Genomic DNA, 16,148 nt, shown 5'->3' with positions numbered 1-16,148 from the left:
TATATTCTTTTTTCCTTTCCCTCATCCCAGTTGTTCGTTCTTTTGAGCAGTTTCTTTCCCTTTCACAATAGCTGTTGTACCTTTTCTATCTTATTTACTCTATCAGTTTCTTACACTAGAGAGACAGTATGATGATGATGTTTACACATGTGAGTCTGATTCATTTCACTTACGAATATAGTCTCTAGTTGGATCCTTTTACCTATAAAAGCCTTGAGTTCATCTTTCTTTATAACTGAGTATATACTCCATTATATAAAAATACCACATCTTCTTTATCCATTCCTCAGTTGATGGGTATTTGAGTTGTTTCTGATATTTAGCTATTAAACATTGTGCTGCCATAAAAATGTATGTACATGTTGCTGTAGTATGATGTTTTAATTCTTCTTAATTATCAAAGCTGAATCAGGAAGATATAAAAATTCTGAATATGGGGCTGGAGAGATGGCTCAGTGGTCTAAAGCACCTACTTAGAACAAGTTCAGCGAAGCACAGGGACCACGGTTCAATCCCCCAGCACCACATGCCAGCCAGCCCGCCCCCTGGTGGGCTGAGCTGGCCACACACACCTCTCTCTCTCTCTCTCTCTCTCTCTCTCTCTCTCTCTCTCTCTCATAAATAAAAAAAATTAAAAAAAAAAAGATCATTTAAAAAAAAAATAAATAAAAATTCTGAATAACCCAATATCATTGAGTGAAATTGAAATATAATTAAAAAACTGAACCAGCAAGAGCCCATGCCCTGATGGAATCACAGCTGAATTCTACAATAAATTTAGAAGAGTTAATAATACTCCTCAAACTCTTTAATGAAATTGAAAGGGAAACAATTCTCCCTAACTCATTCCTAGAGGCAAGTATTACCCTAATACCAAAACCAGAGAAAGACCCAACCAAGAAAGAAAACTATAGGCCAGTCTCCCTAATGAACATAGATGTAAAAGTCCTCAATGAAGTACTAGCTAACAGAATGTGGCAAATCATCAAGAAGACTAAATACCATGGTCAAGTGGGATTTACCCCAGGAACACAGGGATGGTTCAACATACGCAAATCAATAAATGTAATACAAATTTTTGGCTCTGTAATATCAACAGAACCAAAGACAAAAACTATGTGATCATTTCAATAGATGCAGAAAAAGCTTTTGATAAAGTCCAACATTCATTTATGACATATTTTTATCTTTGTGGATTTTTTTTTTTAAATAAAAATACCCTAACAAAACCCCCTAACCTCAAGCTCTTAATTACTGATTCTCTTAATGAAAGGCTTCCAGAGAAACTTGTGGTAGCTAGGAATCTGCTTTGATAATTATCTGATTTGCTAAGCCATCTGGTTGCAATGAAGTTAGAATAGGTTATGGTTCATGGTTCACTGTATTTTTGAAATCTCTTACGGAGTTCTGTATGTAAAATGAGCTAAGATTTAAATGTGAAGATTATCTACATGCAAGTTATGATGGAATTTTATTAAAGTGACAAAAATATCAAGATCAACATGAATGAAAACTGTTATTGGGATTAGGCATGCCTTAGGTGATAGGTAATACTATACAAAGTGCTAATTCTTACATACTTCTAGATATGTCAGTGTAGTACACCTCAGGCAGTTCTCATTTCTTAACATTGAAATTATGGAAAGAATAAGAGAATACATGAGTGTTTGCTTTTTCACCCTTTTAGGTGAATATTCAGTTTTACATGTGACAAAATAGTTTGGATTAATTTTTGTTTTGTTTTGTTTTGTTTTTTTTTTAGTTTATTGGTACAATTTAGGTATAGCAAAACAATCACATTCATTATAGGAAGTTTGGATCCATACATGATGTATCTTTTTGTTTGGTGGAACCAGGATTGAACTCATGCCCTTGTGCTTGCCAGGGAAGCGCTTATTCTACTGAGCCATCTCTCCAGCATCCCATGTTGTATCTTGATTCCTCTTTTGTTTCTCATTTCCATCCCCTTTCAAATCCTCTTCCTTTCCCTGTTGATAAAGCTCTGTTTTCATTTTATTCTTTTCTCATTTCTTTTTCCTTCCTTCCTTTCCCTTCTCTATTCTCTTTTCCTTTCCAACAATTTCTTTTTCACAAAATCTGTTATACATTTTTGTTCTTTCGTACATTTTCAGTTTCTTACATCTTCAGTGTCAGTTTTAATGCGATATTTACTTGTGCCTGATTTATTTCACTTATGATTTTGGTCTCAAGATCCATCCTTTAGATATAAATGTCTGAATTTTATCTTTATGGCTGAGTAATACTCCATTATATTCAAAGTGTCTTTTTTTATCCATTCACTGGTTGATGGGCATTTGAGTTATTTTCAAGATTTTGCTATTATAAATTGTACCGCTATAAACATAGGGCACATATATTACTGTGGTGTGATTCTTTTAATTCTTCTGGGAAAATACCCAGAATAGGAATACCTGGGTCAAATGGAACCTCTCATCCTAGTTTTTGAGGAATCTCCACAGTGCTTTCCATAGTAGTTGCACCAGTCTACACTCCCATCAACAGTGAAGAAGGATTGCTTTTTCCGTACATCCTTTCCAGCATGTTATTAGTTGTTTTCTTGATAATTGCTATTCTTTCTGGAATGAGGTAGAATCTCAGTACTTTTTAAATTTGTATTTTTTGAATGACCTGTGATGTTGAACATTTTTCCTGTATTTGCCATTTGTACCTTTCTTTTTTGTTTTTTTTGCAGTACCGGGGATTGAACTTAGGACCCTGCGCTTGCCAGGCAAGTGCTTATTCTACTGAGCTATCACCCCAGGTCCTGCCATTTGTACGTCTGAGAAGTGTTTATTCATCTCAGATGCCCATTTTTGCTCTGGGTCTTTGAATTTGAAGGGTCTGATTTTTTTTTTTTTTTTCCTGGTATGTTCTAGATATTAGTCCTTTGTCTGAAGCATAGTTGGCATAAATTTTTTTCCGCTGTGGATCATCTTTTCTCTCTGTTGGTGGTGTCTTTTGTTGCTATACAAAAGCTTTTTAATAAGATAAGATCTCATTTGTTTTTCTTTATGATAATTTCTTTGTAATCAGGGTCTGTTCATAAAGTCTTTGCCTACACCTGTGTCTTTCACAGTTCTACCTTTTCTAACTTCCACAAGATGTAGTGCTTCTGTTTTCATATTTAGCTCTTTGATCCATTTTGACATTACTTTAGTGCATGGTGATAGATATGGTTCTAGTTTTAGTCTTCAGCATGTGGAAAGCCAGTTTTTCCAGCACCATTTGTTAAAGAGGCTATCCTTCGAGTGAACATGTTTAGCCCTTTGTCAAAAAAATTGCTTGGATTAATTTTTATGGCTGTTTTAATTTTTCCTTTTTAGTGTCTAGCTCCTCCTGCCAAATAAATAGAGTCATCAGTCATCCCACTCTTCCGATCAGTATCACTGCTCATGAAGATAGACACATCAAATTCTATGACAACAATTCAGGTAAAACTGTATTAATAATTATTTTTGATGAAAGCAGAGAAAAAAATCCTTTCTAAAAAGTAGATTAATTGTATTGGTGGATTGATGGGCAGGGAGTAGGCACTGAAAAATACTTTACTGCCTCAGTATCTTCATTACATTTTTTTTTTCTTTTCAAAGTTTTATTGATAAACATATAGCAATGAGACAGTTTCAAATCAAATCGAGAGTACAGTTTCAACAAATAATACACTGCATATATTCTTCTTAGTGGTTAATTGCTGTACAAGATGCAGACTCGTGATCCTACTTACAAACACCATTAGAAAAAATCATTCTATTCATTAAGAGAATGCAACTATGTATCTATCCCAACCACTTTGAATGCACAGATACAAAATGGACATTCGTAGTTATATCCCATTTTTTTTAAGTTTCGTTATTGAATATTATAGGTGTGTAAACTCAGCAAAATATTCTAAAAGAGTCCAGTAGCCCATAATAGCATTGGGTCTTCTGTTTAACTGGCAGTGTCAGAAATTATTGACCTGAGTCCCCCACAGCTCAACATAACAACATGGCTTTGCTTCCTATATTTCGTCTTCATACTTTTCTACTGGATAGTTAAGACCAAGGAAAAGCAGGATCTGTGCAACAAGAGTTAAGCTAGGAAACATGACAATGTTAAGCCTTCATTACATTTAAATGTGGTAAGAGGGCACCTCCCAGGTTAGCTTAGTTGTTTAAGTGCCTGCTCATGCAAATGCAGTCAGGCTCAGGATACGCTGTTCTGTCCCCACCTCCACCTGCATTACCAGATCTGCCCTTAAGGCAGCCTGAGCCAGCCAAAAAAAAAAAAAGTGAGAGAGAGAGAATGACTTAGAGAAAAAGGGCTGGCCAAATAGCTTGCGCTGTGCAGGGGCCAGGGGTTCAATCTCCAGGCCTGCTGTGCTGGCTCTGTCCCTGGGGCACACTGAGACAGCAATTGAGACAGGGCTTGGTGGCGCACACCTGTAATCCCAGCCCTTGGGAGGCTGGAAACAGGAGGATCACTGAGAGTCTAATCTAGTAAGTGAGACCCTGGATACCCTGTAGACCCTTCTCTAAAATACAAAAAAAAAAGTAAAAAGAAACAAATGTGGTAAGACTGATCCTCATTATACAATATAGAATCATTGTGGCTTGTTTAGTGATAAGTAAATGTTATATTTAGACGTGAGAGCCAGTTAGCATTAGGACTGTAGTGAAAAATTTACTCAAATAACAATAAAAATTATTTGTTCCTGTGATCTGTTGCAATACATGAGGGGAAAGGAGAAATATGTTGGAGATGTATAATCATATTTTGTTTAAAATTCTTTAAATGTGTAATAGTGTTATTCTTTGTACAGATGTTTTATTATTGATTGCTGCTATTCAGTTTTGCCTATATAAACCTGCTAAATCATTTGATTTTATTAGTTTTCCTATGTGCTTATTTTTTGTTTTACAATAAAAACTTGGTCCTGATTTAAATTGGGCATGCGGATTTCCCAATTTTTATTAGATTACATTTCTCCAATGTGAAGGAATTTCATGAAGTGCTGCACTGGGAAGAAGGCCCTCTGTATTAGCAGCCATATTTCCTGACTGTCTTGGTTAAAATGGTGACTTTGCTGACCATGCTTAGCTGATGATAATTAGTAATTTGTGTTTTTAGTTTTCTATATGTTGTTTCTATCAAAATTGTGTATATGCTTTGTATTTCTTTGTGTTTATCTCCGTTTCCTTTGAATTTATATCCTCTATTCTCATTAAGCAATAATTTGTCTGAAGCTAAAGAGATAAAGAGTAGGTGGTTACTGTCTACATCCTTGTTAATGACCATATAAAAGTTACTGAATTGTTTTGTGGCTTAAAAGACAGTATAATCTGAAATTTGAGCTGTTTTTGTTCCTCAACAATGCCATGGCTAGAGGCACAAAGCCCTCTAGTTTTATCTGAGAAAAAAAGTTGTTGATGCTGTAAGGACATAGCCATGAGTGGAATAATCAGTGTAACATGATAGCTGGCATATATTCAAGATGGAGAAAATCATCAGTAAAGAGTAACAATCTCTTTTTCCAAAGGCAAATTGATCCACTCAATGGTAGCCCACCTAGAAGCCGTTACAAGTTTAGCAGTTGATCCTAATGGCCTCTACTTGATGTCTGGCAGTAAGTGCACTAACTTTGGATTATTTATTTGTCCTTATCATTTTCATGTTATTATAATTATTTTCAATTTTTTTTTATGTAGGTCATGACTGTTCAATACGTTTATGGAATCTAGAAAGTAAGACATGTATCCAAGAGTTCACAGCTCATCGGAAAAAATTTGAAGAATCAATTCACGATGTAGCTTTCCACCCATCCAAATGCTATATAGCCAGTGCTGGAGCTGATGCCCTGGCTAAAGTCTTTGTATGACATGATGTATCATCTTCACCTTCTAGCTCTTTATAAATAATCAACTGCACAAAAGAGATACAGAAGACCAGGGAAAAATCAACTCTCCTTGCCCTTTTGTTCTGCTGAAGGAGCACAGAAAACATTTGTTGAAGTGTAGTTTTGCAATTCCTGTACTGTTTTCTAAAATTAAGGTTTGTTCAGGTTGCTGCAAGCTCAGTTGAATATGTGAGCCTGAAAACTGTTTCAAACGCCCCCGCCCCCAGACACTTCTAAAATTCTGATTCACTAGGCTGACCTGAGCAAACAAGAGGTTTAGCATGTCCTTATTGAGGAAACAGGGCATACTGTAGTGGATAAATAAAAGTTGAATGGCTGGGAGGGACAGAGGAAAAAGAGAATCTTAGGCCTACTTCTTCCCTGAGGAATCCTGTTACACATATTAGGTAGTTAAAACAATAATCTTTATTATTAATCTGCTGTACTAACCCCATCATTTATAAATGACCAGACCAGTGTTAAAATGAGCTTTTAGTTTAGGTCCCCTTTAAGCTATTTACATAAAACATGGCAAAGATTTTATGTATTAATAACAAAGATGCAATAATATATTAAATAAATTTCTATTCAGAAATGCTAAACAAATATCTCATTTCTAAGAAAATACTTATATGACTATTTTGAAAGTAGATTTGGTACCATTCTAAATTAGATATTAAACATTCAGCATTGACAAGAAATAGTCAAGAGTCTACTTCTATTAAAGTATTTAACTTATTCAACTTAGAGATTCTGTTTAAGAGTAAACAGCATTTTTTATAATTTCTATTTTAAAATTTACCTTATTCATGTGATATTTATAGCACCAAAGTAATTATTTCATACTGATGAAAATTTACCTTCCTGAGACTAAAAAGAACAAGTTAGTTGCTAGTGTTCATTCATTAACTCCCACATAACCATTCTTTCAACATAATGTTTCTTCCTTGTTTTTCATTCATGTTATCTGATGCCTAATAAAAGTAGTTCATAAATTATGTTTTAATAGTTCAAAGAGTATGACTAGCATCAGTCAGCTGCTTTTACAGCACTGCTAAATATAACAAATATTTTGTACCCCGGAGGTCCTCTCTTTATATGTCTAAGAAGAATCTCTTGAAAATATAGATGGAATAGTTTATTATCTTATGTTGATGAAAAGAGCCTCTTTTAATTGGAATACATATTTTGATGTGCAGTAAAGTAATATTGCTTCTAAATCCACTATGACCCACAGATGATTGGCTTTCGTATTCTCATGGCCTTACTGTCTTCAGTTAGTGCCCTGTCATGCCACTGTAATCCCTACAGCTGCTCTGTACGTCTTCATACTCTTTTTGCTGTGCCCAAATGTCAGAACCTAATCTAGTTATTAAAAATAAAGTCTCAGTGTCCCACTTTTCACTGAAATGTGCATACCATAGGGTCTCAATCTTCAAAAAAAAGATTATATCCATAAATACTTAACTAATTATACCGGCCCCACCCTCAGGCATGCTGAGCCAGTGACTGAGTCCGTGCATGGTGGCACATGCCTGTAATCCCAGTGCTGGGGAAGCTGAAAACAGGAAGATCACTATAAGTATAGTAAAAAAAAGTTAGCCAATTAGGATAATTCCTACATTTCTGTCTGCATATTTCATTGTCATAGGAATGACATTTCTGATGATAGGTACATCTACTTCATGAAGTAGTATTTTTGTGATATGGCTAATAATTGAAAATACTTTATCTTTGTGCTTTGGTTAATAAGTGGGCTAGAAAAATTTTTATATAATCAAGAGAGTTAATCTGGACATAAGCTACAAGGTGAATGCTTGATTTTTCCCTGCATATATAGAATTCTACATCGTGTTTAGTAATTTCCTTGAAGAAAGGGTGTTGCTAACATTTGTACGATACTGGGAAATCCCAAACAAATGCTCATCCTTGATGTGTTTATAATGAATGACTACAAAGTTATTGTTCTACCAGTTGTTTTAATTACCTTTTAGGTCTTCATTGTCTGCTTTACTTGCATCATAGAAATTCTGAAAACCAAGATAGTCTCTTTCTCTGTTTGTTTTATACTCATAGTTGCCGTTTTTCTGTTAGTGGAAAATAATTTAGAGATGTACTAACAGTGCAAATTATGGAGCTGTTGAAAGTTCCTTAGAAACCCTTTATTCTACCCATCAAGATTGTACATAGAAAGATTATTACATATGAACACTGTATGAACCCAGCCTAGATATGAGCCAAAGCTGTGTGTCTGACTTCTTCCATCCTATTAAAAATTCCATAGAAATTGGCAAAATGAACAAATTGAAGATTCAGTCATTAAAATGCTTTCATAATGCTTGAATTGTAAATATTTTGGATGGAATTTATTGGGATATTATGAAAATTAGGTGGCATGTGTCCCTACCTTATTTTCACATCTCTGGGAGCTTGCAGTATCCTTTTCAAAACTCAGCTGTCATGTGGAGCTCATTTGCTACTCAAATCATAGACAGATATTTAACATGAGCGATATAATGACCTTCAGTATTTTTCTATTGAACAAATTTAACAATTTTGCCATTAAACAGGTAATTAGTTATGCAAAGTATTTAGCTTTTATAATCATTTTAGTTATGACTAAAGAGGGAAATTAAGCTGTATCACTGATATTGAACTTTATGAGAAATTTTTGTTTATCTGACTTCCATTCCTTCAGTATTCTATAAATTTCTTTTGGAGATAATGATGAAGATTTATTTGAAAATGTCTAAAATGTATGTATATTTTATAAATATATATTATATATATTATATAAATATATATAATATATAGGCTATATATATATAAAACCATAGGTGCATTTTACTGTTTTGTATTTTCCTTTTGGGAGGTAGTGTACACAGCAGATAATGAGTCTGATGAGTGTTGTGCTTTTGCTTTTGCAGTTATAATATATAGTTCTAAATGTTTAAATTACTGTATATACTCTAATTCATTATAGGATAGCATGCTTGTTTTAAAAATTGTCATTCTAGTTTATTAAAATCTGAATGTAAGAAAACCTGGCTATTCAAATGTGAATTGAAAAGTATTCCATTCTCAGTACTGAACTATTTTCATTGAACATTTAGGCTTTTTAAAAATATAAATCATCCAGAAGGCAATAGCTAGAAAATGAGAGGTGCCTTTAAAAAAAAAAAAAAAGTACAAATGCAGCCTTACAAGTGAGGATGGAGGTGGAGTGTGTCAGCTGGTGGGATGGGGGGACAGTGAAAAGGGGAGAGAAGGGGAGAGGGCGCACAAGCGAGAGCGTGTGCATGTGCATGTGTGCTTGTCAATCTGTGAAGGTCCTGATTTGTGACCATTGATGTCTTTTTAATATATCTGTTCAACCTCTAGGACTTCAGGGGACAGTGCATGTGCTATCTTTGTGCTCTCCTCTGAGTGTCATATATACTTTAGAAGAATTTAGAATGTGAATTCCTAGAAATTTCAGTAGGGAATAAGCAGCTATTGTTTAATTACAGTAAAGTTCAGGTGAAAGGGGAAATTGTTAGTTCACTTAATTTATGGCATCTCATTAACATGTCATTTTTTAAAGGTCACTTTTTTAGTCATATATCTATTTCCCTTTTAAATAAGAGCATATAAAATTATGTGATGAAGATTCAGCTAGTAACATTATTTTTAAACACCTGAACTAGTTAAAATTCCATCTAAAAAAGTCTTAAGTATTTAAATGGCATCTCTCATATCTACCTCGTTGTCATTGCTGCCATTTTAACTAAAGTAAAACTTTATGACATCTGAAATGATGGTTGGATGCAATTTAAAATTCTGTGTTGGTGCTTTTCTCAGGCTTTGTCATTTAAGTTGTATTGTCTCAGATTGAAAGACTTAGAATCAATTTTTGTTTTTGTTGGAAAGAGTGGCTTAAAATTAGCCATCAGTGTTTTTAATGAGTGGAAATAATCTCTAGTTGTTGTATATCTGTGTGATGTTTTCAACCAACAGACATTGTTACCGAATTTACAGGAAAAAAAGATTTAAGTGTAATTTTATTCAACTTTTTTTTGAAAGCTGTTTCCAGCCTATCAAGTATATAATCGTTCATTTTATTTACTCAGAAGTTGCCTCCATTAATATGTTACTTAATTATTTATATCATAGCAGTGTTCTGCACTGGGATTCTGATTGTATAAAAGTAATAGCTGACTAAAGTCTATATTTTTGTGAAATGTACCGATTCCTAAGCTCCATTTTAGGGCAAAGTCCAGAAAACTAATATGCCTATATTTGAAAGTAGAGAACACTTATTTGCATCATCTTTACCTTTGCCACTAAAAGCTTTTTAATTGGCCACATCAATCATCCACCTGGTTTGCAGTACCAGTGTGAGGGACTCCAAGTTGACAAAGTATTTTACAGATTCTTTATAAATTTTTTAATCATAGAAATAGTCAAAATGTTAGGCCAGAAGGATCTGTAGATTCCACCCATTTATTTTAGCAGTATGCCTGAAGTGACACTTAGGGGTTTATTTTCTGGATTTATGCTATTCAAGTTTTAGGTTTGATTTAACTGGGACCACACATTTGTCATCCCATTGAAGCAAATTAGAAAGTTTGTTTTAATTCAGATTAACTCTGATTCTAATGTCTGCCTGTGTATTTTAGCAGGCTGTGAACCAGTGAGTGCCTTGTTAATGTAGAATGACTCTCCCCCATTGTATGTTAGCGCTCGCTCGCTTGCTCTGAAAATGTCTCAAGAGAATGGTATTTTAATTGCCATGCAGAGAGCTGCTAAATTTGACATTATCAGCATTAGAAAGTCTTGGGTCTACCACATACTTCCTCTTCTACTTTCTCCTCCTTGTTTGGCTGAAGTTGGCCTCTTCTGAGGAAACATACTTTTTCCCACTCCAGATTATGAAATACCCCTCACCTCCACCCATCTGCATTGTCTAATACCTGTTTTTAGGAGGAACTCCTTTTTGATATTAAAATTATCGGTTATTTTATGTCTTTTCAACCTCAGTTTATTAGAGCTCATCTCAAGGTATCATGAGTTTAGAATCCAAAGGAATCCTTTGTCTCCATACCCAAGGCCCTACTTGGTGAGCCCTGGGCCAGAATGTTGATCTTCAGGTATTTTACATTTTAGTTTTAATATTGATTAATGTAAATTAATTCAAATGCTAATTTTGTGGTATAAGAAGTTTTCCTTTGTACATTCAGGGTATGGATAAGCTAATTAAGATATACATTTTTGGTGGTTCTTAAGTGTATTACTTGTTTTTAAATAAAGTGTACAAATATAGATAATGTGGTATAGGTGTCTCATGAATCACAGTATTTGTCAGATTTGGAATCTAGCTGTGACTTTGCAATGAATCCATTTGAGATTTTTGTTGGAGGGACATTAGGGTGAGGGGTGCAGAGAAGTTAAAGGATTTTAGACAAAGATCTAAAATAATAAACTAGTCTGAATTGTTGATTATGTGTAAGGTAGAGAAATTCATCATTAAATAAAACTTGGGGCTTTGGAAAGCCAGTAAAATTAAAAGAGACTGTAAGTTTGGATCAGTGACAATTCTGGGAGGCAATTAAGTTTTTATGTTTCAAATGTTCCATTAAATTATTTTTAAGAATCATATATGCACACATGTATAAATTTAATATTTTGATTTTTTTTCTTCGTTTGACTACCTGGCTATAATGATCCTGCTACACCTTCTACCTCTTCAATATTTTTCAAGGGTTTTCCCTGTTCAGAACTCCAAGAGCCATTATTGCTATTTGGAATCACAGTACAATATGGAATCTAATCAGTACCTCCTCTTCTGTGACCTTGGTACAGGTAAAGTAGTGTTAGAAATGCCCCTTTGTCCTTTTTAATAAGAACCAAGACATGACTTATGGAGGTAATCTTGGAATAATCTAGCTTAGAAGGTCAAGAGGATGGCAAAGTTACTCATGAATTGATGAATCTCTGGGATCAGCCTCAGTCAGATAGTAAGTACTGTGACCTTTCTTGGGTTTCCCAAGACCGCTGAGGTTTTACGTGTTTCCAGCATTGTCCTGGCATTTAAGGTATTCTGATAAACATCTTGAAGGCTATCAGACCTTTTAATATGGCACCAACACCCTAATCATGAAGCATCTCTCCACTTGTTAATTTTTCAGTTACAATGACCAGGACACTCCAGTTCTGTACAGAAGCATGCCATAAAGCTCTGCAACTCTGAAATAGAAATCTGTTATTTTCTGGAAGAGATTTTTTTTCCCACACAGTGCTAGGATCAAACACAGGTCCTCCCTGTTTCATATAAATGAAGTGCTATATCACTGAGCTACAACCCCAATCCTAGAATGTAAAATCAAATTTTTTATACTTGCAACAAACAGAATCTAAAGTCCACCAGTGAGTACCACTTAGATTCCACCTACATTAAACCCTTCCTTATTCCTAAAGTTAAGGCAACTTCAGTCCAACTCAAGGAAGGATCTGATACTTGAGTATGATGTGTAAAATCCAGATAACAGGAAAGACCTGTTTCGTAGAAAGTTCTGTCTTTGATGGTTTAACAGTTCAGCATGCACAGAGATGGGTCCAAATGCTAACTCCACATTGAATTTTCCTGTGTGCTTATTTAGAGAGTAAAATTAGCCCAGCAATGTAGGAAGAACCCACAGTAAGACATCTATTGACTAGCACTGGAGTACCAGAGTTGGTGTTTGCTAGCTCATGTGCCATAGTTTTTTATGCCCTCAAAAGATCCAGTGTATGTACAGTGTACAAAGTCCCAATTATATAACCTCAAACCAAAGATGTAAGCTGGGTGTGGTGGAACACACCTGTAATCCTGGCACTCGGGAGGCTGAGGCAGGAGGATCATTGCAATTTCGAGACCAGCCTGTGGTACAAAGTGAGCTCAATGCCAGCCCATACTGCATAAGAGATGCTGTCTCAAAAAGACAAAAACAAAGATGTAAAGAAGATTTAGATAGGTAAGTAGACAAATAGACACTTACATAGGTAATTGAGTCATAAAACTAGGGATACTTATAGGGAAACTCATTCACAAATGAATTTGAAAGCTGAAAGCTTTTTTTAAGAAAATATGCAGAAATGAAATTGTACATTAATCATGAATTGTAGCAAAGAGCAGCTAATTGTTCGTATATAGTATGCCGAGATACTAAGTATTCTGGCTTTGAACTAAAAGATGGTAATTCTTTATACACAAACAAGACCTTTTTTCCCCCTAGTACTGAGATTGAACCTAGGGCCTTAACACCCAGCTACATCCCAAACCTTTTTTATTTGGAGATGCATATGCGGGGGTGGGGGGAAGTGTCTCACTGAATTGCCAAGTTGTCCAATTGCCCCAGCAGGGCTCATCATTTGATTCTCCTGCCTCAACCTCCCAGAGTGCTGGGATTATAGGGGAACACTACTGTTCCCACTCCAATAGAAATCTGTAGCAAAAGTAAATTCACTAAAAACACTTTTGGGTGCTGGATAACTTTGGTAAGGTTGTGGGAAAAAGAACCCCCCGCATCCCCCCCAAAAAAATCAACCTTGTGTCTTCCATTTCTCATTAAGTGGGCTGTAAAGTATTTTCTATCTCAAAAAGGGAACAACTCCAAATTTGGCCTGTTTATCATTGGTTGAAGTTTCCTAGGAAAGATATCAGAAGTATTTCAGAGCCCCATAGCATAATATCAACAACTATAGTTTGTATTGTATTTAGGGAACTATTTAACATAAGCCCAGGTATGTTGTGTCTGCATGTCAGGGAAGAGCAGACAAGAAACATGGCCAAGTAGCCTCATGGAAAAAATAGAATCATTTTTACAAGAAGAGTTCTGCTTGTGGTGGTTTTAATCTGTATTTTTAAGTTTTAAAATGTACTGAAATCTTTTCCCACATGTAAGTATCTTATTGATAGAATAATTTCGCTGAGTGCACATTTTGGAGAAGGAAATCTCAGTGGTCTCACATACCTTTTGCTTCACTTGTGAGTATCCCGCTTCTCCAATGCAGTTGCCGTGTAGGGTTGCTTGTGTTACATGGTGCAGTATTTTGCCAACTGAAAACCAGCATTTTTTCACATTTTTTGCAGATTAAGTGGAGGCTTGGCTACTTTGATACATGTTAAAATCAGTGGAACATTAAGTTTATAGCATGTATACCTTGTGAAAATGTTAGTGTCTTGCAGCTAAAAAGGTTAGGGACTACTAATTTCACATAGATTTTGGAAGTGCACAGTTTGAGCTGATGCAGCATTGAACTTAAATTCATTTTCATGAAAACAAATAGTATTTGTTTGGCTTCTTTATATATCTCAGGTCAGAAGGAATCAGACTTTCAACTTTAAAACATTCCTTTTGGTCAGCCTTTTTAAAATTAACATAATTGTAAATATGAAATATAATGTGTTTTATCATGTACATATTAGATAATGATCAACTCAGGGTAATTACCATATATATCACCTTAAACTTATATCATTTCCTTATGATGAGTATATTCAAAATTGTCCTACTTTGGGATACATAATGCATTATTGTTAATTATATGTGCTCTGCCTGTAGCACACCAGACTTGCTCTTTCTTTCTAAATGTGACCTTGACCCCATTCATCAAGCTCTCTTGTGTCCTCCCCTTTTCTCTCCCCATTCTCCAGTAATCACTTTCTATGAGATCAACTCTAGATTCCACAAGTTGGAATGATTTAATGTTTTTCTATGCCTGACTTAATTCACTTAGTATGTTCTTCCATCCCTCCATGCTCTTGCAAATGACACAATTCCACCCTTTTGTGTGGTTGAATAGTATATCCTTGAATTGGGAAAACTGTAGAGAAAGAGAAATTCCTAATACATTATGGAATTGTAAATTAGTATAGACATTATGAAAAATGTACAGGTTCCTTTAAAACTAAAAGTAGAACTAGCATATCCCAAAATCCCACTACAGATTATATATCCAGAAGAAATGAAATCAGCTTCTTAGACACCTGCATTCCCATGGTCAGCTTTTTTTCTTTTTTTTTTTTTTTTTTTTTTGCATTTGGTACAGGGTGTACAGGGTCTCACTACGTAGATCAGACTCATAGTGATCCTCCTGTTTTCAGCCTCCCAAGTGCTGGGATTACAGGCACGCGTCACCATGCCCAGTCTCAATAGCCGTCTCAGTGCGCCCCTGGGGTGGGGCCGGCATGGCAGGCCAGGATTGAACCCCAGCAGCTGCAGTCTGCCTAAGTAGATGGTTTAGTCCACTGAGTTATTAGACCAGTCCTGGTCAGCTTTTTAAGCAAGCAGGACAGTAAACTCCTTTATTTCTGTGGATTACATACTGCACATGTACTGATTAAGGTTTGTTTTTTAAAGTTGTAGGCTTTTTTCTCTTTAGAAACATTTTTTCTGGAGGCAGATTTTACTGTGGACCTTAATTGTAGGTCAAGCTGATTTTGTGCCGTTGGTATATGAAGTTGATATACAGGTATCCTTTCCTGATAAATACACAGTAATTTTATTTTGTGTGATTTTAGAAAGTCTTTTAGAAGCAGAAAGTTTTACAAGGAATATATGATCAGTTTATTTTATACATTGTCTTTCACAGTCTTGTGGGTTGTTTCCCTGAGACATGAGAAACAGGTGGTGATTTTGTTGAATGTCTTGATTCGCCATCCTCAACCCAGATTTTCAGTATATTAAGTACTGCTGATATGTTACTTAACAAAATAAAACATAGTGATTACAATACATCCCCTTCCTATGAATGACTTCCATTTCGGGAGAATGTTTGTAAGTCTGATTCATAAGTCCAATACCTTTGACATAAATATATAATGTAAAACAAAAATACTGTAAATGATGCACAATTACCTTAGAGTACAGTACTAGTGTAAGTCGGGGGCTGACAGAATTTGCTCCTGTCTCTTAAGTTCCTGGAGGCAGGGACCACATTTACTTTTCTTACATTGTCCTTAGCACTTCTCCTTGTGCCTTTCCATGTAGAAAGAACTGAAATATTTGTTGCTTGTCCTCAACCCATTCATTTCAAAATTCTAAATCTGTCAAGCATTAAAAACAATCCCTGCTTGTCCCTAGGTAGAGCTCAGTTCATTTGAATCTGTGGATCTGATTCTAAGTGTGAGGTCTAGGCCCTGGTTGGGGAAGGATTTGGACCTTACCTTACAGGTGCTCAAGGCAACAAAATGCCAAAAGCAGTGCCTTCTTCGTGCTGCACACTTGCAGTC

At 35.3% G+C, this 16,148-nt stretch overlaps 1 protein-coding gene across 2 annotated transcripts in view; it reads left to right on the top strand.

Moving 5' to 3' along the window:
* Nucleotides 1-7,132, top strand: part of Strn (striatin) — a 148,817-nt gene extending 141,685 nt beyond the window's left edge. For both annotated transcript variants that reach the window (XM_004627613.2, XM_023711266.1), the window contains 3 exons: nucleotides 3,345-3,452; nucleotides 5,540-5,626; nucleotides 5,709-7,132. In XM_004627613.2, the coding sequence (XP_004627670.1) occupies nucleotides 3,345-3,452; nucleotides 5,540-5,626; nucleotides 5,709-5,878 (365 nt within the window). In that variant the 3' untranslated portion in view covers nucleotides 5,879-7,132. The remainder of the gene's footprint in view (nucleotides 1-3,344; nucleotides 3,453-5,539; nucleotides 5,627-5,708) is intronic.
* Nucleotides 7,133-16,148: the final 9,016 nt, after the last annotated feature.

This window comes from Octodon degus, unplaced genomic scaffold (assembly GCF_000260255.1).
Source record: "Octodon degus isolate 3935 unplaced genomic scaffold, OctDeg1.0 scaffold00020, whole genome shotgun sequence".
NCBI classification, from domain to species: domain Eukaryota; kingdom Metazoa; phylum Chordata; class Mammalia; order Rodentia; family Octodontidae; genus Octodon; species Octodon degus.
This window is presented reverse-complemented; position numbering and strand designations above follow the sequence as displayed.